The sequence below is a fragment of the Pristiophorus japonicus genome, chromosome X, assembly GCF_044704955.1.
Source record: "Pristiophorus japonicus isolate sPriJap1 chromosome X, sPriJap1.hap1, whole genome shotgun sequence".
Taxonomy (NCBI): domain Eukaryota; kingdom Metazoa; phylum Chordata; class Chondrichthyes; family Pristiophoridae; genus Pristiophorus; species Pristiophorus japonicus.
In genome coordinates this window covers 32,402,681-32,429,565 of record NC_092010.1, presented here as the reverse complement: position 1 = coordinate 32,429,565, position 26,885 = coordinate 32,402,681, and the positions used below count along the sequence as shown (strand labels likewise).

General features: G+C 41.9%; 1 protein-coding gene across 10 annotated transcripts in view; it reads right to left on the bottom strand.

Moving 5' to 3' along the window:
- The window catches only part of kmt2d (lysine (K)-specific methyltransferase 2D), a 215,210-nt gene that overhangs the window by 119,684 nt on the left and 68,641 nt on the right, over nt 1-26,885 (bottom strand). For 8 of the 10 annotated variants that reach the window (XM_070869514.1, XM_070869513.1, XM_070869512.1 and 5 more), the window contains exons 9-22: nt 24,116-24,303; nt 23,118-23,269; nt 21,729-21,839; nt 18,346-19,451; nt 15,193-15,306; nt 13,753-13,860; nt 10,294-10,398; nt 8,286-8,467; nt 5,715-5,879; nt 4,902-5,011; nt 4,349-4,399; nt 4,034-4,267; nt 3,433-3,576; nt 2,388-2,507 (exon numbers count right to left, since the gene is read on the bottom strand). In XM_070869514.1, coding sequence (XP_070725615.1) covers nt 2,388-2,507; nt 3,433-3,576; nt 4,034-4,267; nt 4,349-4,399; nt 4,902-5,011; nt 5,715-5,879; nt 8,286-8,467; nt 10,294-10,398; nt 13,753-13,860; nt 15,193-15,306; nt 18,346-19,451; nt 21,729-21,839; nt 23,118-23,269; nt 24,116-24,303 — 2,890 coding nt within the window. The remainder of the gene's footprint in view (nt 1-2,387; nt 2,508-3,432; nt 3,577-4,033; nt 4,268-4,348; nt 4,400-4,901; nt 5,012-5,714; nt 5,880-8,285; nt 8,468-10,293; nt 10,399-13,752; nt 13,861-15,192; nt 15,307-18,345; nt 19,452-21,728; nt 21,840-23,117; nt 23,270-24,115; nt 24,304-26,885) is intronic. The other 2 variants (XM_070869519.1, XM_070869521.1) reach the window with 1 other exon arrangement.

The following is a 26,885-nucleotide window of genomic DNA, read 5'->3' as shown; positions in this document are numbered from 1 at the left end:
ATTAACAGTAGGCTTTGGCAATCGTAGTTCAGCTCCCTCGCAGTGTTGGGTTTGATAACATTTGATGGCAGCTGTCAGAAGATCAGTACTCGAGGTTTAAAACAAAACAATTCACAAATTGCTACAGGTACAACCTCTGAAATCCGGAGTTACAAAAACCGGAATGTTCCGAAAACTGAACACCGTGCAGATCGCACGAGTCAATGTCCGGAATCCATTCTGAAAACCGGCTGACCGCTGGATTGCTGTTGGACGACTCCTTGTCCCTATCGGTAAAAAGAGGTCTGAATCACCCCACAGCCGCTGACCTTGTCGTCATCCGGGCCTCAATCCTCTCCCCCCCCCCCCCTCCATAGTTCTGTTCCAAAATCCAGAAAAACACGAGAGCCAGAATGGCCTCTGTCCCGAATGTTGTACCTGTACGAATTTTAATTTTTAAGTTTACAAAAAGATATACCAATGTCGAGACTCATGGAGAACATTGGAGGTGTATTCATGACATTAATTGCAGTGGCAACTTGCTCAATTGGCAGCACTTCCATCTCAGTCAAGATATAGGTTCACGGCACAGTTCAGGGCTTGGGTACATAATCTGAGCTGATGCTTCAGTGCAGTACAAGACAATGCAGTACTAGGGGGCATGGATAGAAAACCTTGAGACAAAGAGTCAGATAGTATTTCTTTTCATGGATAGGCATCACCCGATAGAACCAATCAAATAGATCATCAAATCATGACTACTCTACAGTTTTTTTTTAAAAAAGAGGCGGCGGCCTGGACAAAGTTCCGAGGTAGGAGGACAGTTGTAGTTATAGAAATCTTGCACAACCACAGCACTAAATACAACCTAGAGCTTAGCCTCAAGTTAACATCCTCTCTATGACAAAGACAGCTTTTTTCCATCATTGCAGTATTGCCCACCAAAAAAGTAGGCAAAGTGCATGAATTTCTCCAAAGCCACAATAGATAATGAGTAGATAGCAGGTAATGTAATTCAAAAGGGAGAAGATTTACACATGATTTGTGTAACTTTCCAGCAAGTATTTGGTTTAATTTCTAGTTTCAGCACGGTACTATTTATATTTTTGTTCTCATCAATGGAACCTCAGCTTCTCTGCTGCTAAAACCTGATCATCACCTCCAGACTCAATTATTAAAATCCTCTTTGGTGGTCTTCCATCATCCACCCTCAAACTCCAACTTGTTCAAAACACAGCTGCTCATCTCCTGTCCTGCACTAAGTCCTGCTCACCCATCACTAATGTCCTTGTTTCCTTGTCCCCCAACCCATTCAAATTAAAATCCTTTTCCTCACCTTCCAGTCACTTCATGGCCTCGCTCCTTCCACCTCACATTCCCCAAAGACCCTTCAAACCTAGGATTCTGGTCTCCTGTGCATATGCCCTTCCCCTCTTGACCACAACCTCTGTGGCAGCATTTTCACTCACCATGGTACTACTATATGCAACTCCCTCCCTAAAGCCCTCTGCCTTCCAAGTGCTCGGTCCTCCTTTAAACACCTTCTCAAAAGCCATTCTTTTGACCACACCTTCAGTCACCTCTCCAGCGTGGCTCAACAACCATTTTTATTACTTCTCCGTAAAGCACCATGGGGCATTTTGTTTGTTAAAGGTGCTATATAAATACAAGTTGCTGTGGAGGTACTGAGACTAAGTGCCAGGTTAGCTCAGATTAAAAGGATTTATATGGTACCAACCGTTCTGTGAGGAGTGAGGAATAGTTTTGATGGAGCAGATATATTTGAGAGAACACAAAATTTGAAAAAAATAAAAAAAGTTTTAGAAATTAAATAATTGTTATAGATTATGGGGAATGGGAGCAAGCAGCTGTTAGCAGATCAAAGGGTTTGAATTTAGAAATTCTGAAAGGTAATATTTTTAAGTTTTCTTCTCTGCAGGTCATCTTTGAATTTGAACATTAGGTGGAGAGGTGCAGAATGGAGATGGGGTCTCTTCAAGCAATAGGAATATGATGGGAAGTAGGGTGATGGGCCAGGCAGGGCTGTGGGGGAGTAAAAAGCAGGAATAGGGAAGCGGGCCAATTGGAGTAGAAAAGAGGCAGAAGTGGACAGTCAGGCAGGTCAAGAAAAACTAGTGATCAAGTATCAGTTGAGAAGAACTTCCACCCTTAGAGGTAAAATAAGTCAGTGTAGTCCAAAATCAGATCTGGAATCTGCACACTGACAGACATGCAAAATTATTTCTGGAAATCAGTGTGATTTAAAAAGAACTTTAAAGACAACAAAGTAGTTTTGGCCTCAGATTGTTCATATGGAGAAATGCGCTACATTCTCGGTTGTTTGGAATTTTATTACAAACATGCTCAAACTTCATGCCTACCTAGTGATTTTGGAAATGTAAACTCACCTTCTTCTTTGTGGCTCTCAGTATTTGGACAGTCAGTGGACATTCCAGGTTGTGCTACAGAGGCTTTATTCAAATTCTTTGTTCGAGATTGCCTCTGTCGGACCATAAATCCACCAATTCCTGAAAAACATCAAAAGTGTATGTGTTCTTTATTCTTTATACTGCTACTTTCCCTTTTATAACTCACCTCTATTCATCACCGCCGTCAGTCAAGATGTTAGAGTGGTACAGGCTAGACTTTCCGACAGACAGCTATCAAAGACTATACATAATCCCTTTGTTCAAGGTGCACTTGTGACATCTGCTTTCGTCAGTTTTCTTTTGCTCAGAGATCACCGACCCCTCCAGCTAGCAACCATGCCAAATGCAGCTGCCTGATTCAAGGAGCACGATTGGATGTCCCAAACCAACGAGCTAAATCTGGGACTGGAACCTATCACCAATCAGAGCCGATACCATGAGGCAACACACCTCCATCTCTGCTGACTTTGTAAAAGGAACTATTTTACATTTGTACAAACTGTTCAGTTTCTTGTACATGTACCACATCATTGCCACAAATGTATATGCTTCATAACTCCCTCCATGGCCTGGGTGAATAAGGTAAAGGCATCGTTCGTATCGTACTAACTCACATGGGCAGAAATTCCTGGGGTCAACATATTTCAAGATCTGTATATAGACTGCTCTGCAATCAGCTGCTGAAAGATATACAAGATCAGACAGTGTTGAAGTGCCATCTAACCGAAAGTTAGAACACAGACAAGAATCTTAGCTACAAGCATACATCGAAGAATTCTATTGCCAAACTGTTACACCAATACACCGTGCTGCATGCTTGTGATACTTTCTTTGAAACTAACCTTAGAAGAAAAACAAAATTGATGCTGGATCAAGTGGTTTGTCTGCAACGGTTAGAAGCTTCAATATATAAGTGCAAGCTAAATGCTTGACAAAAAATGCATTGGAATCAGTTTTTAAACCCGCTAGTACAAAAATGGTGTCACTTTTATAAAAACTTTCTGCAACCTGCTAAATTACCTACCAGGTCTGTATGGCTTCCTCTTCCTCTTTTTCCCTTCCTCAGTTTCCTCACTTGTTTTTACAGGATCGTTCGCTGGGCAGACCTCTCGTTCCTGGCTGACAGGTGCATCAGGTTTTACGTCACATTCCCCTGGTTCCAGGGCAACTTTAAAAGAATTATAACCCAATTGCAGATTACATTCAGTCCCATTCAAAAACCATCAAAAGTTACAACAAAGTAGTAGCACTGTGATATGCAACAGCTTTTAATTCTCCTCCTTCCTCCTCCCCCACGAGATCACTGACTAGTAATGCTATAAAACTTTACAAGCAGCAATAAGCTAATTTATACAACAGCACAATTACTCCTCTTACACTAAAAACTCCATTAATTACACAAACACATGAACAATCGTGGAAAACCAATTACGTGGAAAGATGAACTGCACAGTGCTACTGTGCACTACAATTGAATCGTCCAGTGTTTTTTTATTTCCTGTGTATGAGCTCATCATACAAGAGCAGTTTTTATAAACGTAAAATGAGAAAAAACAAAATTAGGTTTAAAGAAGATGGAAAAGCAACATGCTTTTCACCATGATTTTACACACTCTGTTCCTCACCTTTTTCCTCCTCCCCTTCACCTTCTTCTTTCTTTATTTCTATAGATGAGCCATCTATACTGACCATCATTGGCTCACTGCATGGCGTTGGAGGTTTGTTCTTTAGTTTGGGCTTTGGTCCTTTTTTGTGTGGCGGAGAAAGTATAAGACTTCGGAACTGTGACATTCCCGACTCTGTCAGCCATACACCGTCCTGATTATAAAACCGTGGCTCTACATACGAATAAATCAAATCTAAAATAAATTTAGCATGCTACAGAAACAAAGGGAGGAGAATATCATCTCTTCAAACCAGTTTTGTACTAAACAACACACCTGGATCCTTCACTTTGATGATGGGTGTAACCACAGGGGATTCACTTCGAACTACAAAGACAAATAAAATTAGGAACCTTTACACCAAATGCCAGAAATGACTAAAGTCAAAACTATTATATGGAAGTAGCACTGACACATTCGGCATTCGACTAGCTTGGAGACTTGGCCATTAAAGAGATGAGAACTTTGCCATTATGCTGAAATGGCTTTTGAGGCAAGAGGCAGCATTTGAGAGCACTTTTAATCCTTCCCACTAGGAAGTAAAATTATCTATATACATCGTAAATAATTCAACAAATGCTTTATGTATTGTAATATTCGGTGTCTAGCTCACACCCTGATGCAGGTTTCTGTCATCTACAAAACAAGAAGCCTGACTATTTTACCGCGAGCTTGAAGAGTCAGTGAAAGTTACACGTATAAATAAAATTAAGATACATAAAATAGCATCACAGCATTTTTAGAAATGTAATCATTTATTTTTGAATTAACTAAAAGATTGCTGCTGCATTCGTCAAAGTACTGATTGTGGACGGACTCTGTCACTCACCAATCGGACGGACAACAAAGGGCTCACACGCAGTACAATCAAAGCCCTCATCAGCCGCTTGTTCCACTTCATCTTCTGTGAAAAGATTTTCGCAAATTGCGTGGACCCATCTGCAAACATCAACAAGTCTAATTTTATTCATGAAAATACCATTCAGACAACAGATGTATGAATAAAGCACTTGAAATCTAACATTACTACTTGTTCCCCTTTAAGATGATGAAGGCTTGTAGAAGTATTTGTTAATGCTTAAGCCCAAACAAATTCTGTGCTTTCAGCTCAATGGTACCTACTAATGTTGGGAATAGCTTTGATCAGAAGCCCAGAAGCAAGCTTTAACAGCTCTAATGCAAAGAAATTGAAGCTAACATGCTTAGCCATGTGAGTGGCACCAGTCTGGCCTTTTACAAGAGTAGACCAAAAGCATGCCAATCATTTATGTCACTGCACTGCATGGAAACCATTGTTACAAACTTTTAATTTCCTTCCTTATCTTCAGAACAGTGCAGACTTTTTTTTTTAATTTCAAAGATATTGTTGAAAACTTCAGCTACCTGAATAAAGTGTGCAGCTACATTAATAATGCAGACACAAACCAAGGGAAATTACAAAATATTACATTTTCAGAGAAAAGACGGATAAAATTGTTACTTTTTAGGCAAAAGATCAAGCAGCCAACATTTTACAGGATGCAAAATAAAACAAACTTGGTGCGAGTTACACACTGCAAATGATGAAACCCAGGTCCTTTACTTCAAGACAACATAAAACATAGTTTGTAAAACCATTGATACAGACATCCCTCTGGCCTACCGATCACAATGGTGACACTGTATGAGGAGATCCTCTTCTTCATAGTCTTCATTGCAGCTAGGACAAGTAACAAGGCTGCCACAAGGTGCACAGTGAGTGTAGTTATTCTGCCACTCACAGTGAAAACCAGGTGTTGTGGCACCACACTGTGTACAGCAAACACACCTGCAAGACAAAGTATGAAGTTGGGGTTCATATTATCAACATACAGGAAGTTGTATCATATGTACAAGATAAAACTAAAAAATTCAGTCAGTTCCTCATTTTTCATCACATCGCTATTGAACTCGAAGATCCAAACACTTTTACAACATTATTTTTCCATCAGATAGTAAGGAGCTTTCAATCAAAACAATTCGGCATAATCTCTCTCCTTCAAATATTTCTCTCCACGTTCCTATGAAATCATGAGTACCCCGATTCTGGCCAGGCTTAGGTCAACATTGCTGACATTTTGCCATCCATGCTAGAAACTTAACTGTTCCAACGCACTCCTGGCTGGCCTCCAACATTCTACCCTACGTAAACTAGAGTGATCCAAAACTCAACTGCCCATGTCCTAACTCGCACCAAGTCCCGCTCACCCCCCACCACCCCCGATATTTCTGCGCTCCTCAAATTCTGCCCTCTTGCACATCCCTGATTATAATCGCTCAACTATTGGTGGCCGTGCCTTCAGCGGCCAAGGCCCCAAGCTCTGACACACCGTCCCTAAACCTCTCCGTGCCTCTACCTCCTTTAAGACACTCCTTAAAACCTACCACTTTGACCAAGCTTTTGGTCATCTGGCCTAATTTCTCCTTATGTGGCTCGGTGTCAAATTTTTGTCTTATAACATTCCTGTGAAGCTCCTTGGGACTGTTTACTACGTTAAAGGCACTATATAAATACAAGTTGTTGTTTCCAGACACCACAGAATTAACTTGAAAGAAGATAACCCTGAATAATCTACTTGCAAAGTTATAGAATCATAGAATAGTGCAGCACATAATGAGACAATTTGGCCATCGAGTCTGCGCCGGCTCTTTCGAAGAACAATCCAGTTAGTCCCACTCCCCGGCTCTTTCCCCATTTCCTTGCCATTTTTTCTCCTTCAAATATTTATCCAATTCCCTTTTGAAGGCTACGATTGAATCTGTATCCACCACACCATCAGGCAGCGCATTCCAAATCCTAACCACTCGTTGCGTAAAAATGTTTTTCCTCATGTTGCCTCTGGTTCTTTAACCAATCACCTTCAATCTGTACCCTCTGATTATTGATCCTTCAGCCATTGGAAACCGTTGCTCTTTATTGACTCTATCTAAACCCTTCAGGATTTTAAACCCCTCTATTAAATCTCCCCTTAACCTTCTCTGCTCCAAGGAGAACAACCCCAGCTTCTCCAGTCCCTCCACATAACTGAAATCCTTGACCCCTGGAACCATTCTAGTAAATCTCTTCTGTCCCGTGTCCCCTCTCCAAAGCCTTAATTAACGTCCTTCTGAAAATGTGGTTCCCAAAATTGGACACAATACTCCAGTTGGTGTCAAACTAGTGTTTTATATAGGTTTAGTAGAACTTCCTGGTTTTTGTACTCGATGCCTCTATTTATAAAGCCCAGGATCCCATATACTTTATTAACTCCTTTGTTAACCTGTCCTGCCACTTTCAAAGATTTTCAATGCCACAGGTCTTTCTCTTCTTGCACCACTTAGCATGTATTTCCTCTTATTCTTCCTACCAAAATTTATCACCTCTCACTTCATTCACAGGATGTGGGCATCGCTGGCGAGGCCAGCATTTATTGCCCATCCCCAATTGCCCTCGAGAAGGTGCTGTTGAGCCGCGTTCTTGAACCGCATATTCTGCATATCTCTAAGAAAAATACTTTGGAAGTGATTGGTTAAAAATATAGATCCTCCAATCTGAAACATGGATATCATTTTTTTTTTTGTTTCTAAACCCTTGCAATAATGCACACGCCCATCATTACAGTGCCTTTTTTAAACTAGCCTTTACAGCCTGTTTAAGTCAAACTTAGCCAATTTAAACCATGTTAAAAGTTACTCTCATCTCTAAACTGTTTGGTAGGAACCTGAAGGAGGAAGTAAATAGATAAATGTAATAGATAGTGTGTGTAAAATTCAAGTTTATAAAAATCAGACAGAATAGGGGAGGAGAAATGAAAAGGAAAGCAGAATGGGAATGTTTAAAATTTTGTAGCTGCCCCAATGTTTCAAAATGTTTACCAAGGGAGTAAACGGAGTCTGAGACCAGGAATATGCCAGGTTACATCCACGATCAATGTTCTGAGTTACTCAACGCAGTGGTAAGGGTGCTACACTTGACCTCAACACCCCATACCTTTGGGGTTGGGGGGAAAAAAGGCAGGGGAGAAATTACATTGGGTTTCTGATCACAAATACTGTTCAGCTAACTATATTGGAAGGGTGCATAGCCAAACATCCAAGTTAGAAGAGGAACTGGTTGGGCTTGTAGTCAAATAGCTTTCCGAGATTCTCCGTCAATGCTAACATGCAAACAATGGCCACTGGTGTCAGGTCATACGCAATTGAATTTTGCACTCACCACTTGCATTTCCAACCACCCTTTGGCACAGTCTGCAATGGTGGATCGAGGCAATATGTGTGGTAACTTATATCACAATCGTCACATAACAATAAACGAGCAGGATCGGAAGCTTTGCCACATGCTTCACACACAATGCACTCCAAGCAACGCCATCCTTTGCTCAACATAACTTTTGTGATCTGCAAGACAAAGAGCATCATCAAAAAACCTGAAGATTTTAGACAATATTCCAATAAAAGCTCAGATTTGGCTCCAAGTTGGCAGTCTTGGTCAAGGAGACCAGAAGGATGACTTGAAATTTATACTGATACAGGAGGAACTGCTCTTTTCAAATGTGATGATATACTGGGGGAAGATTTTCTCTACACTATATGCAGCAAAATTATATTTACGCTCTACATAAGCTCTACGTAATCTATATTAACGACTTGGAAGAAGGGACCGAGTGTAACGTAGCCAAGTTTGCTGATGATACAAAGATGGGAAGGAAAAGCAATGTGTGAGGAGGACACCAAAAAGTCTGCAAAAGGACATAGACAGGCTAAGTGAGGGCAAAGATTTGGCAGATGGAGTATAATGTTGGAAAGTGTGAGGTCATGCACTTTGGCAGGAAAAAAAAAATCAAAGAGCAAGTTATTATTTAAATGGAGAAAGATTGCAAAGTGCCGCAGTACAGCGGGACCTGGGGGTACTTGTGCATGAAACGCAAAATGATAATATGCAGGTACAGCAAGTGATGAAGAAGGCCAATGGTATCTTGGCCTTTATTGCAAAGGGGATGGAGGATAAAAGCACGGAAGTCTTGCTACAGCTATATAAGGTATTGGTGAGGCCACACCTGGAATACTGCGTACAGTTTTGGTTTCCATATTTAATAAAGGATATACTTGCTTTGGAGGCAGTTCAGAGAAGGTTCAATAGGTTGACTCCAGGGACGAGGGGGTTGACTTATGAGGAAAGGTTGAGTAGGTTGGGCCTCTACTCATTGGAATTAAGAATGAGAGGTGATCTTATCGAAATATATAAGGTTATGAGGGGGCTTGACAAGGTGGATGCAGAGAGGATGTTTCCACTGATGGGGGAGACTAGAACTAGAGGGCATGATCTTAGGATAAGGGGCCGCCTATTTAAAACTGAGATGAGGAGAAATTTCTTCTGAGGTTTGTAAATCTGTGGAATTCGCTGCCTCAGAGAGCTGTGGAAGCTGGGACATTGAATAAATTTAAGACAGAAATAGACAGTTTCTTAAACGCTAAGGGGATAAGGGGTTATGGAGAGCGGGCAGGGAAGTGGACCCGAGTCCATGATCAGATCAGTCGTGATCGTATTAAATGGCGGAGCAGGCTCGAGGGGCCGTATGGCCCACTCCTGCTCCTATTTCTTATGTTTTATGGTTGTGCGACACATTGTCCACAAAGGAGTCCCTCATTTTCTGCAAACATGCATACAGAACTCTGCTTTGTGTTTAACCTATACTAGAAAGTGTTGGATGCAAAAATAAAAACTTGACATTGTTTCGTTCCTTCACGTCAATGGACGCAAAAATTCAAGCAGTTTAAAAAAAAATATATAAAGAAACTGGTCTATTGTACTTGCCCCCCGCACTAAGCTCCTGAGAAAGATGTAGCTTGTTTCTCGGTATACTCAATGTATTCTATAGCTGCTGTTGAAGGTTTGCAATTTTGCCCATTTCTTTTCGGACTTCATTAACTGTACGATTCTCTGGCCAAGTGGGCAGCTAGCTGCTCTTTCACAGGCCTGTCACAAGTCAACAGGAGGTGTGCAGTTACAACCTGTGATGACTTGCCTGTTGATTCTCCTTCCTTCCCGATGGGGAAGCAGCTGACATCAGTGGTGGACCACTGGTCTATTGTGTAGTGAATTAGATCTTTTGTGCAAGAACCAGTAACTCTGCAGTCATCCATTCGAAGCGTTTAATAATAGCAGTTCTACAAATTTGACTTGCATCCCCCTTTCCTATCCTAACAGACTATCTCCTCCATACCTTACTATTGACACAGTAAGGGTGGTAGCACTGTCCACACTGCGAACAGGCCAACAGCTGTCCCTCGACCCCTCGTCCAAAGCTCCCACACACCACACACATATCCTGAAAGGTAAAAACAAAAACACAGCATTACAAGTCATTCTTGAATATATACTGTTAACATGTTGACTAGTTTATAATTCTGTAAATACATTAAAATTGAAATGTCAAATCCACTACTTAACGCAAATGTTTACATCAACAACAAAAGTGCAATGTTCCCAAAACATTTGAGAGCTGAATCAAAGTTACTAACAGCAATAGGATTACTGCACATGCTAAATTCATGTATATTAATAGAACACAGCACTATATAACATGTTGGGATTCAACGCAGAATGGAAATTTGGGAACAATTAAAATCTTCCAGTCAGTCCAAGATTCCAAAACACAGTACATTTAAATTAATACACATCCATAAGAATATACCCTGTACATTCACAACCCCCAGCATTTGTTTTTTTTTTTTTAAATAAAAGCAAGCCGGGTATCCAACACGCACAGAAACCCAGCATGCACAGAGCACCGAGACACTAGTCCAGCTAGGACCACCCTATTGTTAGGGCGGTAAGACGTCGGCAAGCAGCCTCGGGGAGCAGCGTGGAGGCCCCGGCCTGCGTGCGAACACCAGCGGCAGGTCGGGGCCATAAAAGGAGCGGCGAGCGGCCCCAGGAGCAGCGTGGAAGCCCCGACCTGCGAGAACACCAGCGGCAGGTCAGGTCCATAAAAGGAAAGGCGAGCGGCCCCGGCAGCAGCGTACCACTGCAAGGTACAGCACGAGCGAAGTGTGACGTCATCAAGGTCCAGGTCGGTGATTGGAACATGGACAGGTACAGCAGGAGCGGCGAAGTCGAGGCGAAGGAGCGGCGAGAGATTGTAGAGGGACATGATCGGGACCCAGGAGAGGTGAGAGTTCAGGGCCAGGAGCAGCACAGGCCAGCCCACACTGATGTGTGCGCGCACTAGGCCCGTGCAGTAGAGCTGGTCTCCAGTCATCTTGGTTAATCCTTACCACTGGATCAAGACCTAGCTCTGTCAAGCCCGTGTGGTGGCTGGTGTGCAACGGTCACCCCACGTTAAAAAAATCCACGCACAGGCATCTTCCACCCTTCAGGATGTAGTTCGGGACCTGGAATATTGGGTCCTTCATTGAAACACCTGTGAACTCATCCCTTTTTGGCGTGGAAGCAAGTCATCCTCGTTTCGAGGGACTGCTTATGATTGTTAGGACATTGGCTTCTAGGGTTATCTGGAAGAATGGGTAGAATCCCAATTCCCATTGACGAGACTACTGCGCCAGGTTACTTTAATAAACCAAGCTAAATGGTCAATAATCGACATCACCCTGGAGTACGGAGGTCCTGCCTAGCGTAGGCTCAGATTGCAGAGTCTGCCATGGAGAGTTGGCTCAGTTCCGATCTTCTATCAAGTGTGTAATCCAAGATCCAGCCCAATTTCAGAGAGCCCTCATTTACCTCCCCCAAAGGAGCGTAGTCACTGGATGGTCATTGGACAACTGGCAAGCATGGGCCTGAGCCTTCACTCGGCAAACAGCAGATATCAGGAACCCATAGGTGGGCTGGTGAACAGCACAAATCATCAAATGTGAGTGCATTACCCTCATCCTCTGATCACACATGCCATACCCCCAACAAATAGTGGTTGTACCAAGTAGAGTTGCGGAGTTTGAACAGCAACTGCTTACCTTTCTGCAATCCAATCGTGGTACTCAGGACAATGTGAGATGTGCCAGCCATTTTAGTGCTCTAGATGTTCAAGTCGAATGCCACATACCAGGTGTACATGTCACCAATTGTTTAACCAGATCCTTGGGAGGGTCTTTGGTACTGGCACCTGGGTCATTGCATGCCCAGGAGTTCTACACCACGAAGGGGCACTATTTAAACAGGTTTTTTTTTTTATATACCACACACTTCACCTGCATTGGAACTTTACCGTTATTGGGAAAAAAAATGTGCGCAAGTTGATGTGGGCAACCACCAAATTATTCAGGTATCCTAATCAACGATTAGCACAGGTATCACTTGCTTCTTTGAATCAGTATCTTAAGAGATCCCCTCGAACAATGCGAGGCCAGAATGCCCACCATCATATCTGGCTAGTTAGCCCAGTATTGAAGCTTTTGGAATGTACGATCTGATAGGGGGCGGATATAGATTCAATAGGGAATTGGATAAATACTTGGGAGAAAAAATTGCAGGGATATGGGGAAAGAGCATTTCGAGGGGGCAGTGCTGGGACTAACTGGATTGCTTTTCGAAAGAGCCAATGCAGACTCAATGGACCGAATGGCCTCTTTCTGTGCTGGACTATTCTACGGGCTTGAATTTGCAGTTGGCAATAAAGGTGAACTAACTGACCGCAACTTCAGCATGTAGGACATGCGCATTTAAACGCAGAAATACTGCCGGTGCAGTCAATCATTCACTGCTTCAACACTGGCTGCAATGAGCCCATTCCCCCATCGCCAGCAATTAGTGAAACTGAAGGAAAGTTGGGCTTTTCCGCAGTAACTTCGCTGTTAAATACCCCATTAAATGTTCGGCCTTGTTGGATTAGATGCAAATGGGGTTTTAACAGCATATTGGCTGCTAAAGAAATGTTCTCGCCCTGAAAAAATAATTTTAATTGTGAATTGTCAAATTTCATCAGTGTGATAAAAATTCAATTTTTAAGAAACTTGAAAAAAAACTTTTGAAGTTTGTTTGTGATATTTCAGGTTCCACCTTATCCCCATGTGAAAGTTACAATCTTTGCTTTGCGCGCTCTCAACACTTTAAAAAAAACATCCCGATAAAAGAGTCTCTTGTTTCCCGGTTCTGGTGTCTGAGAATCCTGCAATGTGATTGGCTGCTTAGACAGCGTGTTGACATCACAGCAGGTTGCATTAGGGAATTCCCACTACACTGCGTCGAATATCGAAAAAGGCAAACTTCTCACCACGAAGATCACAAGTTCTCTGTGGGTAGCTTTCTTCGGGGCCAGCGGTGAACGCTTTTGCTTCGCAGGTGACGCAAATTCCGGGCCACTGATTCTATGATTTAGAGTTGAACACACAAGAACCCTAGGAAAGTTCATCAACAACTCAACCTGAAGCCTCAACTCATTTGTTGAAACTATCAGCTGTGTGGAGAGTTATTTATACCAGGTACTGAACATTCAGATAACAACTTATCTTGTTGGATCAAGAACCCAGAATCTATGAAAAATTCAAAACAATCAACTGGATTTTAGATGGTTTATTCAAAACTAAGTCCAACTCCCAAGCAAATTCCTACGCATAATCAAAGGTGTGTATAACAGGAGTGCCAATAATCAGGGGTCTATTGTATCTTCAGATCACATTAGACCAACTTATAATCATTTAATTATCACCCTGGGAACCAGAAATCCTACCTGCAGGAGAATAAATTTGTCTTCAGTGGAGAAGAGAACCACTGTGTTGTGCATTGTATCATCGTCGTCGTCATCATCTTTACTTGGCGATGTATCCACTCCTGTAGACTGAGACAGGAAACAGATAGTTCAGCATTAGAAAATCAATAAGAAGAGATATTCAAATCAGGTTTTAATGACTTCCAGTTAAATTCCTGATGAGTTTTTTCATGTGATGAATTGGTTTGAGAAAAATACAATTTCTCTTGCATTTGAGGGAACAAAAATTTCCCATTGTTTTGTCGTTAAAAGATCAGGTCCAGAGTTGTGAGCACACCACATCCGCGACATCAGCACGCACGATGCATGCTGCAAGTGCTGTGCCGACGCCATGGAAGTGATGCATGCGCACTCTGGACTCAATTTCCTGCAGGAAAAGAAATGAAGTGCAATTGGGGTTTTTTTATTTTTATAAAAGGGAGAACTGGATCTTAAGGTACAGCCGTGGGGGCAATATTCATTATACTACAGCAACGGTCAGTTTTTCATTCCTAATTTGAGACGGAGAAAGCAAAGCAGTGCACTGATCATCCTCTGAAGACTGACTTGTGTGACACACCAAGGCATCGCTTACTGCAATTGTTTCCTCTACACAAAATCGCCAACAATCTTTATTGTCCTACCATCAGTGTAGCAGGCAAGTGACTGGAGTCACAATAAACATATGCCCAATCTTGGGTCTAAGTGAGAGTTTGCTGGTGGAGCTCATAAAACTGGTGCCCGTGAACTGTGTAAGCATTTGTAGATTGTCATTTAGCTTGACTGTACCTTTTTTTTTTATAATCCTTTGCTTGTTTGAAGTTTTAGTAATGTTCAAAAAAATGTTACCTAGTTTTTATCTTCATTAATTTCCTCTTATGGATATTTTTGTTTAATACCCAAAATAAAATTTCGGGGGAAAAAAAACAAAACCCAGGTTTTCAAAATAGGCTTCAACGATCCTTACATAATAGCATGTCGAGATTATGGATAGCCAGAGAACACATTTGTCCAAGTTATTATCCACCTTTTACCAGTTTTAATTCCTTTCACTTCATGCAACATATCCCAATCTGAAGGGTGGGTTTCTCACTTCCGCGCATGCTGCTCTACCATAACTACCGCTCATTAAACACATCGGAGAAGTGCAGATTGACTGAGCCTCAGATATTCCCAGTGTGCCTGTGGAGAAGTATCTCACTCTCTCATTCTCCTAATGGCTCAAATAAGATTTATTTTTTTTTTAAAAAGGGGAAAATGTGATCATAAACTTGCATCATTGCACTCTTGTGGCAAAAATGTGCCATACTCAGCTGTCCTGATTTGGTACAATTACAAGAATATCCATAAGTGGTTAATTCGGCTGTAATTGTTTCCCAAAATAACCCATCTCCACTGTTAGTCAAGCCATTCAATTCTTACCCCAAGAGATTCCAAGATTCCAGATACAGACTTCAAACGTGATCGCCCTCGTCCTCGCCCAACATGTCCACCACCACGAGGCCGCTTTTTACCTGGAAAACTGTTACAACGGCCCTGTCGAAGGCAGAATCATTTACAATTTGCTCAATGTTTTAAACTTCACTGGAAAAAGAAAACCATGTGATTTTTTTTGAAGTTAGATTACCTACCTTTGGGTGTGATAGTATGTGTACATTGGATAGTGCCATCCAAACTCAGAGGGGAGGGATTAAAAAGAAGGAATTATAGGGCAGTCCCTTCAAGACCCCTCTTCCTCAAAACAGCCTGCAGCTACATGATCTCTCCTATCTGCTGTCTTTCTGGCCTTGGCATCAACATCCATGGCTGATAGCAGCAGCAACTTTGTTATCTACTTAGTATTGCCTGTAATGCTTTAATGACTATGGCAAGGTGTAGACAACAGCCAAATAATTTGAATAAAGATTGACATGCATTTATGTAGCATATAATAGTCTCGGAGGTAAATATCAAAGCACTTCACATATAATTACTTTGAAGTACAGTGGGTTACATAGGAAAGCAGAGCATGAATTTTGAACACAGACAAATCCTAAGAGCAACAGCAAGATGACTTGGGGCTCATCCACACTGGATGTCTGACAAGCACTCTGACAGCAGAGGCAGTGGCAGAGGGGTCGAGAGATGGTGCTGGAGAGGTAGAGCGGCAGCATGCAGATGAGGAAGAGCAAGGGGCTCCACAGGTAATGTTGCAGAGGCGGGAAGAGAACTCATTAATGGAAATGCAATGCTTACAATCAAATATGTTGAGTAGAATCACAGTACGGCAGTCCCATTGAACTAAACAATGAAGAAGAGGCCATGGAGGAGTACAATGTGGTCAACCATGTCCACAGCTAAGAGGTCAACAAGAATGAGGAGGAATAATAGGGATGATAGGTGTCAGCCATGGCTCAGTAGGGTAGCTCTCTTGCCTGAGTCAGAAGGTTGTGGGTTCAAGATCCACTCCAGCACTGAGGGAGTGCTGCACCATCGGAGGTGCCGTCTTTCGGTTGAGACATGTAAAAGATCCTACGACATTTTTTTGAAGCAGCAGAGGAGTTTCCCCTGATGTCCTGGCCAATATTATGCCTCAAGCCACACCACAAAAAAGAGATATATTATCTGGTCATTATCATATTGCTGTTTGTGGGAGCTTGCTATGCTCAAATTGGCTGCTGCGTTTCCTACATTACAATAGCGACTGCACTTCTAAAGTACTTCATTGGCTGTGAAGTGCTTTGGGGTGTCCTGTTTTGGTCTCCTAATCTGAGGAAGGACATTCTTGCTATTGAGGGAGTGCAGCAAAGGTTCACCAGACTGATTCCTGGGATGGCAGGACTGACATATGAAGAAAGACTGGATTGACTAGGCTTATATTCACTGGAATTTAAAAGAATGAGGGGATCTCATAGAAACCTATAAAATTCTGACGGGATTGGACAGGTTAGATGCAGGAAGAATGTTCCCGGTATTGGGGAAGTCCAGAACCAGGGGTCACAGTCTAAGGATAAGGGGTAAGTCATTTAGGACCAAGATGAGGAGAAACTTCTTCACTCAGAATTGTGAACCTGTGGAATCCTCTACCACAGAAAGTTGTTGACGCCAGTTCGTTAGATATATTCAAAAGGCAGTTAGATGTGGCCCTTACGGCTAAAGGGATCAAGGGGCATGGAGAGAAAGCAGGAATGGGGTACTGAAGTTGCATGATCAACCATGATCTTATTGAATGGTGGTGCAGGCTTGAAGGGCCGAATGGCCTACTCCTGTTTCTATGTTCTGAGGTCGTGAAAGGCACTATGTAAATGCAAGTTTTTCTTTCTGTAACGCACCAGTCACGGGGAACGTTACTTCGAACTTTGATTAGGCCCATTTTGGTGTTGTGGCAGAGGTAGAAAGCGGATTGGGAGAGATTCAAACCTGGAGCTGGAGGAAAGTTGAGTACGGATTTGTGAGGCAACATGTTCATGCAGAAGAAAAGGAGGTTGGAGATGGAGCAGTAGTTTTTAAAGGACAGAAGGGTTGAGGGTGGGTTTTTTGAGGAGGGGTTGATGACCAGTCATTTTGAAAAGGAGAGAGACAGCACCCGAGGAGAGAGAACCATTTACATACAGTCATCGAGCAAGAGGGGGCAGAAAGGAGAGTTGGCTGCCCAGCAGTTTCATGGAGATGGGATCAAGGGCACAGGAGGTGGGTTTCTTGAACAAGATAAGTTTGGACACGGCATGAGGAGAGATAAAAGAGACACTAGAGAAAGACACTGGTTCGGGGAAAGAGCAAGGGATGCACCGACACAAAAGTTGCTGGCAACAGAAAATTCGGAGGATGATTAAACAGAGAGGAGGACTGCAAAACACTTCAGGATGACAGACAGGTTAACAGAATGGTGGCAGGTGTTAGATGTCATTTAACATGAGGTAATACACAAAGAATTATACCAAACATTGGTTAGGCCAGCTAGCAAGTAGTGTGCACAAGCTTGAGCAGTCCATTATAGAAAGGACATTAAAGCCAGAGATAGCATACAGCTAGATAATGCCATGGATGGGAAACTATAAGTACAAGGAGAGACTTGAGATACTAGTGCTATTTACACGACAGCAGAAAAGGCCAAGACATTTAGCCTCGAGGTTTTTAAATGATGAGTTTTGATGGCATGCACAGGAAAGACAATTTCCCCTGGTTCAGTGATGAGAAGGCAATTTAGAATTGTCACTGAAAGTGATTGAGCCAGAGACAATTAGATAACTTAAAGGAAAATGTAATAATTATTTGAAACAGAAGGCGATAGCAGGGCAGTGGGATTTAGTTCTGGATTGCTCTAGTAAAGAGACAACAAGCTGAATGGCTTTCCTTCTGTACTGTAAACGTCATAGTTTGTGCACCCACTTGTTTGATTCCCAGCCTGTGTGGTTAGCCGATCTACAATTGGCTTCAATGACCCCGAGCTATGGAGGGGAGGGGAAAAAAGTGCGTGCGCGTGCCCTCCCTCCTGCACACAACTTGAATCACACTCTTCCACAATTGTTTCACCAAGTGGACCACCTTGCTCCCATTTGAACCACCACCACCTAAAACATTTTTTTCCTCCCTCACCTGTTTGACTCGAGGCCGACCTGGAGAGAATCGTCTCTTCATTATAGCAGGCTTGCCAGATTCACCCTTCATCATACCAGGATCAGCAGACAGGGAATCTTCGGTTTCTGTTAGCCGCAGGTCGGAATTTGACTTTTCAGCCTCTTCTTCCACCCTCGGAGAAATATCATCTGCTGCTGTCATACAAACATCCATGGAAGCCAGGGCTGCATCACGGTCTAAAGTAACTGAAAAATCTGGTTCTAAGCAGGTGCTGTTTGAATCAGTTTGACTCTGATTTGACATTTCCTCCACAATCTCAGATTTAATGAACATGCTACAGACAGGGTCTGTGCTCACCACAATATCCTGCACCTCCATTTGAGTATCTTGCTCAATCTTTAGCTTATTTACTGCAGGTACAACCTCCATAGGGGTCACAATTTCATTAATCTCCATCTTAATAGGATTATCCGTAGTTTCCATCCCATCCGAGACCATGTCAGAAACTTCACCTCTCTCCATGAAGCCACAAGTAGAATCAGCAGGAATATCAGAGAGTTCGGTTTTGTCTGTGTGGATTTTGTCAGTCTCCTGCTTTATCACAACAGAGGAGGCAGAGTCAGACTGTGCTTCAGCAGAATTACTGGCAGAGTCCATCAGCTCAGGGTCTGTGACAAGACGATTGGCTTTTGTCTTCCCTGGAATGGAACTGGTGGGACTAACACCAGTCTCTGCAGGAACACTACTCTCTGTCTGGTCTAACACAGAAACTGAGCTCTCCATTTTCATTTCCTTCTCCTGTATAAAACCTTCCAGTTGGTCTGTAGTATCCAAACTCGGTAATTCTTTTTCTGCAGAGAAAGACTCCACTGAACTTTTAATGCTCTCCGAGTGTGGGGCACTTGCCTCAGTTTCAGAAGTCTTATGAACCTCTGTGTTATGTGAAGAATGGAATCCCTTCTCAGGCTGCTCATGTTCAAATTGTTTCACTGCAGTTGAGTCTTCAACTCCATCTTCCTCAGAAGAATCAGGAGATTGAGATTCTACCTGCTCCATGGTGCTAACTTCTGATATTTGCTGCTTTTGATTTTGTGTTTCCATGTTACTGCTGGTATCAATGGAATCTATTAAAACAAAACAAAAATTACCACCCCAGTAGTAGCTCTCTATCACCTACCTGTAACACTAATTTTGTTCATACTTTATTTCTTCCACAGAATATTTATGAAAATTATCATTGGCAAAATTCTTGTGACAAATGTCACAAATTGAGTTTGAGGAATAAAGGAGACAAAACAGTTACTGAAATCATCGGAGTGGGAGAACATATTGTAATATAGTTAGATTTTTCAGTTTGATGTAGAAATGACTGCCCTCAGGGGTTAAATTACAAGTGCGTGAGGTGGCAGAGTGTGAAGAGCATTTCACAATATTTAAAGGCTTCACTTGTAATACTCCTTGGCACATCAGTGAAGGTAGTTGTGAATTGTGACCAATTCTTGACTAGCTCGCATTGTTTTTTTTTTTAAATTGCACTGCTTACCTCAACCCATGTTAGCTTTGGTGGCAGAAGATTGTGGGTTTATGCCCCACACCGGGACTCGAGTTCTCAGCCAAAGCCGACACTCCAATGCAATATTAAGGGAATGCTGCACTATCAGAGATGCTGCGCTTTGGTTAAAATTTTGAATGGAGATCCCTTCGGCCCTTCAAGTGAATGTTAAAGATCTCATGGCACTATTTAAAGAACAATAAGGTACTCTCATGATGTCCTGGTCAACATTTTGCGCTCAATCACCACCACCATTCCTCTCATTTCTTTTTATAGAGCATTGCTAGTGCAGAATAGCTGTTATATTCACCAACGTAACAGTAACTCCAAAAAAAAGAGTAATTCATTGTGAGAAGCAGTTTGAGACAACTAGTGGATCTCCTATTGCACTGCATTGCTGAACAGGTCGTCAGGGGAGCAGGTTCGGTGGAATCAGTGGCCCAGAGGCTATATGGGAAAAGAGACAGGCACTGAGATACCAGTGCTGAAGTGTTGGTCTGGGTAGCCAGTAGGACATGCCAACGGACCAGATTTACTAGAAAGGGAGGAATGGGACTCCAGACTGCCAAATTGGAGACAGGGAGGGGCCAAAACTGCAAAATATACCTATAGCCGCACACAATGGCAGAGATGGAGCTGTGGCAAGGGATTGACAGAGTCCACAGCACCACTTGGTGATGGAGCCATTACAGGCAAGGCACAACATAAACACTGGAAATGCTATTAGTGATACTGGTGTTGCATGGAAATGTAATATGTAACATGCAACTGTGGACATTTTCAACATTGGAGGGTCCATTAAGAAATGTTTACATACAAGTTTTCAGTTTTTAATTCCACCCTTACTTCCTTCAGCAATCTCGGATGCAACCCATCCAGACCGGGTGACTTTACTACTTTGAATGCTGCCTACATTTTAAGTGCCTCCTCTTCAACTATTTTTATCCAATCCAAACCTCCTCCTCCTCCTTTACTATGACATTGGCAGCTTTCTCTTTCGTGAAGACAGAAGGAAAGTGCACATTTATTACCTCAGCCATGCCCTGTGTCTCCACAAGATTTCCTTTTTGGCTCCTAATTGGCCCTATCCTTCAACTATCCTTTTATTACTTATATACTTCTTTAGTATTTCATTTATATTATTATCTACTCTTTTCTCATACATTCTCTTTTCCCCTCTTATTTTCTTTCAGTTCTCCTCTGCACTCTGTATTCTGCTTGATTCTCTACTGTATTATGAACTTATTATAAGCCTCCTTTTGCCACTTCATTTCAACCTCAATTTCTTTAGTCATCCAGGAAGCACTAGCTCTTCTTGGGAGCAGAAAAATTACATTCAGCTAATACTTTCAGATAAATTTAGAAACATGGATACTGAAAACAATGGAACTAGATATTGTGCTAATTTTTCCTCCAACCAAATTCTTCCTTCTCTCTCCTCTTCCTTCTCACCCACCCATCTGAAAGAGTTAACTCCTGCTGGGTTTCCCTGGCATTGGTCACCCTCCAGCATTTCACCCAGCTGGTCTGAACGGTGAATATCAGCAGGTTTTTCACAGCCAAGCTAGAGCCCCTCCAAGTCACGTACCATCTTTGTTCTTTCACTGTCACTAGGTCAATATTTTGGAATTCCACACCTAGCACCATGAAAGTGCAATCACCATAAGGATTGCAGCAGTTAACAAAGGTAGAATTTATATTTTAATCAACAACTTTATAATCTATTTGATTATAAGGGAAATAATTCACCTGTACAAATGAGTTTCCACTATTAGAAAATTCATATATTATTGCTTCCAAAACATCTCTCAAGACTGATACAGTCCTAGTTTAAAAGCAAATTTCTCACCCTCCTGTTTGTGAAACAAGTCTCCAGCAACACATTCAGTCATCAATTGTTGTTCTGGTTCCAAGTCCTTTCTCTGCCGTTCAGCCCATTCAGTTTGTTCTTTTATTTTCTCTGCATGACAGGAAATAACATTTTTCAGGTTGCGCGATTTTAAATATCCCAAGAGTCTTCAGGAGCAATTGATTGTATTTAACTTTAGTCACAATTGTAACAATGGTGCAAGCTCTTTAAAGCATGAATTTGCAGTGTCATAAGCAATGACAGATGCAAGTTTGAGCCCCACATCACTGATTCCCTGATCTCAGCAATACCACTGGAGCAGGCATGCTGATCTTGTGGCCTCGGTTGTGTGCCTCATATAGTTCAAAATGGCTTTTGTGTGCGTGTGCATGTGTAGACCAAGGATGAAGGAATTCTTCCTTCACAAAAAATAAACTGAGCCCTCCAAGTACTTCGGTATCTATTGAAGCCATTCATTTTGTGTCATGGAATACTAAATTTCAAATGGCCATGATAAATAACGAGATAACAGTGCACAATAACTTCCACAAAGGAATCACAAAGCTTTATTTTGCTGCCTAAACCTTCTATTTTGGAGCCAGAAGTAACAGCAGGCCAAGTGGGAAGCAGAGAAGTCATGAATGGACAACTGAGAGTTATTTTTGAAAACTTTGACGCTGAAACAAGCTGCAAGAGGGGAGTAGGCAATGCACAGCAGGCAGAATAATCAGGAACAGTAACTGCAAGCAGGACAAAATGGCAGCTAGGTAACTCGTACTGTGCCAGAGTGGCACCTCGTGGCAGGTGGCCCACATCGTGACAGTAACTGTTTTCATATTAAATTACCATTTTAAGTGTTTATATTCTAAATAATGACACAAAAGTATAACTCAAAATCATGACTCAGGAGGACATTAGCTGATTCAAATTTTAAAAATTAAATTAAGAAACAGTGTGCCAACCACATTTTAGCAATGAAATGACCTTATTCAAGTGAACACACATCACAAGTATTGATGAAATCTGCATTCAGACAATAACATACTATTGCTAAATGTCACAGGACCAAATGTCATCCAAGTGATTATGATGCAGGACTAAAAATTTTGTTTTATGACTACATCAAATTAAATGTGCATTCAGAGGAGAACATGGTAATGTATTAAATGTCAAAAGTACTAGCTCCTTCGGGTTATGGTGCTAATTATTAGCGAAAGCTAAAATCATGTTATTCCAACTACGTCAGACATCTGTAGTGTAACAAGATCTAAATGATAAAATTAAATGTACATACAATACTTTGTGACTAATATTGCAAAAACATTTTCACTACTTCCATGTCAGTGCCAAACACTTCAAAAACAAACAAATAAATCTATTAACCCATACCTGATTCCACTGACCCAAGTTTCAATCGCCTCTCATCAACATGCTCAGGAGCCGAAAGGCCTGTGTTTTGAGGTGGGTTTTTACACATAGTACACATGTACTGTTGCCCTGATAAATGGAGAGATGGAGGGCCACAGTCTGCATGAATCCACCTGAGAATAAGGAATAAGGAATACAACCGACCAATGAAAAGTGACTGTTTCCAATATAGAACTTTAAATTGGTGAGACGAATTAGACAAGTACATGAAATACTGGAAATACTAAAATTACAATTCAGTCCTAATCAGAGTTTCATCCAACACTTGGGATTCTTGGTAGCATAAAGCAAGAATGAAAACATCAGGCTCTTCCCTACTGGGAGAGGGAGTGGGGGAAGCATCAATCAGAGGAAGAGTCACCCAAGACCGATCTCACTATCTAGGAGCTAGCTTAAGAGCTGTATTGGCAGGGATGAGGGAGCAGGTTGCCGGTTGCCTATTCAACTGTGCAGTGAAGAAAACTAAGGAAAAAAAAACTTAGAACAGGGAAGTGTCGATCCTAAAACTGATTGGAAGAGATAGAGAACGAGAGCAAGAGAGATGGTGAGAGCAAGAGAGATGAGAGAGTATAAAAGTTGACTTGATCACGTTAGATGAAGTAGAGTGGAAGGAGGCTAGTGTAGAGCATAACCACTGTCGTAGACCAGTTGGGCCAAATGGCCGGTTTCTGTGCTGTAAATTAAATGTAATTCGATGCAAAATTTCACTGTCTATGTTCTTGGTTGAAGAGTGTTAAAGTTTACCCACATTGGCTTAGGTTCCATGCACATTACGAACAAATCAACAGAAGGTGGGGGAAAAAACCTAAATCATTTGATAGAAATTATATTAGAAAACAAATGAATTTCCACATACACACTATGGTGCGAGTTACTATGGAAGTTGACCATGATGGCTGCTGCTAACAGAACACCTTTTCCAGATCTGACTAATAATCACTGATGGCAATGGTACTTACCTTTGGCAGATATGGCAGTTTAACGTGTCATCTGTTTGTCCATTTGTTTTACCACATATTGTGCACACGGCACTGTCCCTGTTTCTTTGCCAGTAGCATTTCTCACACACTGAATAGTTCTGATGCCACTGCGCATTTGGATGCTTCCCTGCAGACCTTGAACCACAATCACTGCACACTCGACAGTTCTGGAGAAAGAAATTGCAAGTGAGACTACCTTGCAAAGCACCTCATACATCAAATCCAGTCTTTTATCCACTTGGCTCAATAGCTGCCAGTGCAGTTTCCTAAATACGAGAAAACTTTGAGAAAATGGTGGAACATTTCCACAGGTTGCACTGAAAACTAAGCCCAGCATGGGACTTTCAGCTGTTGCATGATTGCGCCCCCTCACAATCTTCAGACGGAAAAGGAAAACACAAATCATATCAACCTGAACTTGCACCCACCCCCGCCCCACACCATGTACAGGATGTCAGCAAGTCACTGTGCACACATTCTTATCTTAGAATGCAGAGGAGTAGATTCCTAAAAGGGAAGTTTCAAAAGAATCATCTTACCTTTCCCTCTTTAGGTCCCCCCACACTATACACCATTCCTTGACCAAAAGACCTCCAAATAAATGGGCTATTATCCAAACACAGGTCTTTTTCTCCCGTCACCATTTCAGAAGGCTTTTAACAAATAAGGAAAAGTTTTTAATCCTCACATTTAGTCAGTCATTTTGACAGGAGGTGGCTGCAAAACTTAGATGGTGCACATAGAAATAAACTAATATGCACTAGGACAGATAAAAGAACAAATGGACTGGAAGGGCGGACAAGGAGGAAGAGAATATTTTTTTTTTTTTACATAAAAATGTTGAGCTACAGTCAAAACAAGGAAAACTACACCTGCAGCAGGTAATGGAATTTTTCGCTCATTCAATCCCTGCATATAAATGAATTATGCAATGGTAATACAGAAAAAATGTCAATGTTCTACGACAATGGTGAGGCTAGCTTGTCGATCAGCAGCATTGAAACACTGGTCACCTTGAGCTGTCAGATGAGAGCAATGCTTTATAAAAGCAAGATGAAGGAAAAAATTGTGACACATGGCCCCCGTTATAGTACCAAACTGTTGGTATCACTCATTGTCTCTGTCTGTCTGTGTCTCTCTCTCTCTACCCCTCCCAGCAAATTATGGACAATACATTTCTGCACGCAGACTGCATAAATGGCAATAGAATTTTTTTTTGATAAAAGGGCATAAGAATTGCTCAAACAAATGAAGCTAAAAGGTAGAAAAATCTTAACTGTTTTAAGAAATTCATCTTTCATAACTTCACCAGCACAATTTCAATCATCAACAGAGAAAGTAATGAAGCACATCCCAGACTTCCCAATTATCAAAAGCAAGCGAGCTTACAACAGAAAAGTTTACAATCTCTCAACCGTTACGGCGGGATTCATTGTACACAGAAAATGTTTGCACATGTGGCTTTAAGTATCATTCACACTGAAGCTGGTGTTCCAAACACATAAAAACATAAGAAATAGGAGCAGGAGTTGGCCATACAGCCCCTCGAGCCTGCTCTGCCATTTAATACGATCATGGCTGATCCGATCATGGACTCAGCTCCACTTCCCTGCCCGCTCCCCATAACCCCTTATCGGTTAAGAAACTGTCTATTTCTGTCTTACATATATTCAATGTCCCAGCTTCCACAGCTCTCTGAGGCAGCGAATTCCACAGATTTACAACCCTCAGAGAAGAAATTCCTCCTCTCAGTTTTAAATGGGCAGCCGCTTATTCTAAAATCATGCCCTCTCGTTCTAGTCTCCCCCATCAGTGGAAACATCCTCTCTGCATCCACCTGGTCAAGCCCCCTCATAATCTTATACGTTCCGATAAGATCACCTCTCATTCTTCTGAACTCCAATGAGTAGAGGCCCAACCTACTCAACCTTTCCTCATAAGTCAACCTCCTCATCTCCGGAATCAACCTAGTGAACCTTCTCTGAACTGTCTCCAAAGCAAGTATATCCTTTTGTAAATATGGAAACCAAAACTGCACGCAGTATTCCAGATGTGGCCTCACCAATACCTTGTAAAACTGTAGCAAGACTTCCCTGCTTTTATACTCCATCCCCTTTACAATAAAGGCCAAGATTCCTGATCACATGCTGTACCTGCATACTAACCTTTTGTGTTTCATGCATCAGGACCCCCATGTCCCACTGTACTGCAGCACTTTGCAATTTTTCTCCATTTAAATAACTTGCTCTTCAATTTTTTTCTGCCAAAGTGTATGACCTCACACTTTCCAAAATTATACTCCATCTGCCAAATTTTTGCCCACTCACTTAGCCTGTCTATGTCCTTTTGCAGGTTTTTTTGTGCCTTCCTCACACATTGCTTTCCCTCCCATCTTTGTATCGTCAGCAAACTTGGCTACGGTACACTCAGTCCCTTCATCCAAGTCATTAATATAGATTGTAAATAGTTGGGGTTCCAGCACTGATCCCTGCGGCACCCCACTAGTTACTGATTGCCAACCAGAGAATGAACCATTTATCCCGACTCTGTTTTCTGTTCGTTAGCCAATCCTCTATCCGTGCTAATATATTACCCCCAACCCCGTGAACTTTTATCTTGTGCAGTAACCTTTTATGTATATAGCAACTTGTCAAATGCCTTCTGGAAGTCCAAATACACCACATCCACTGGTTCCCCTTTATACACCCTGGTTCGTTACATCCTCAAAGAATTACAGCAAATTTGTCAA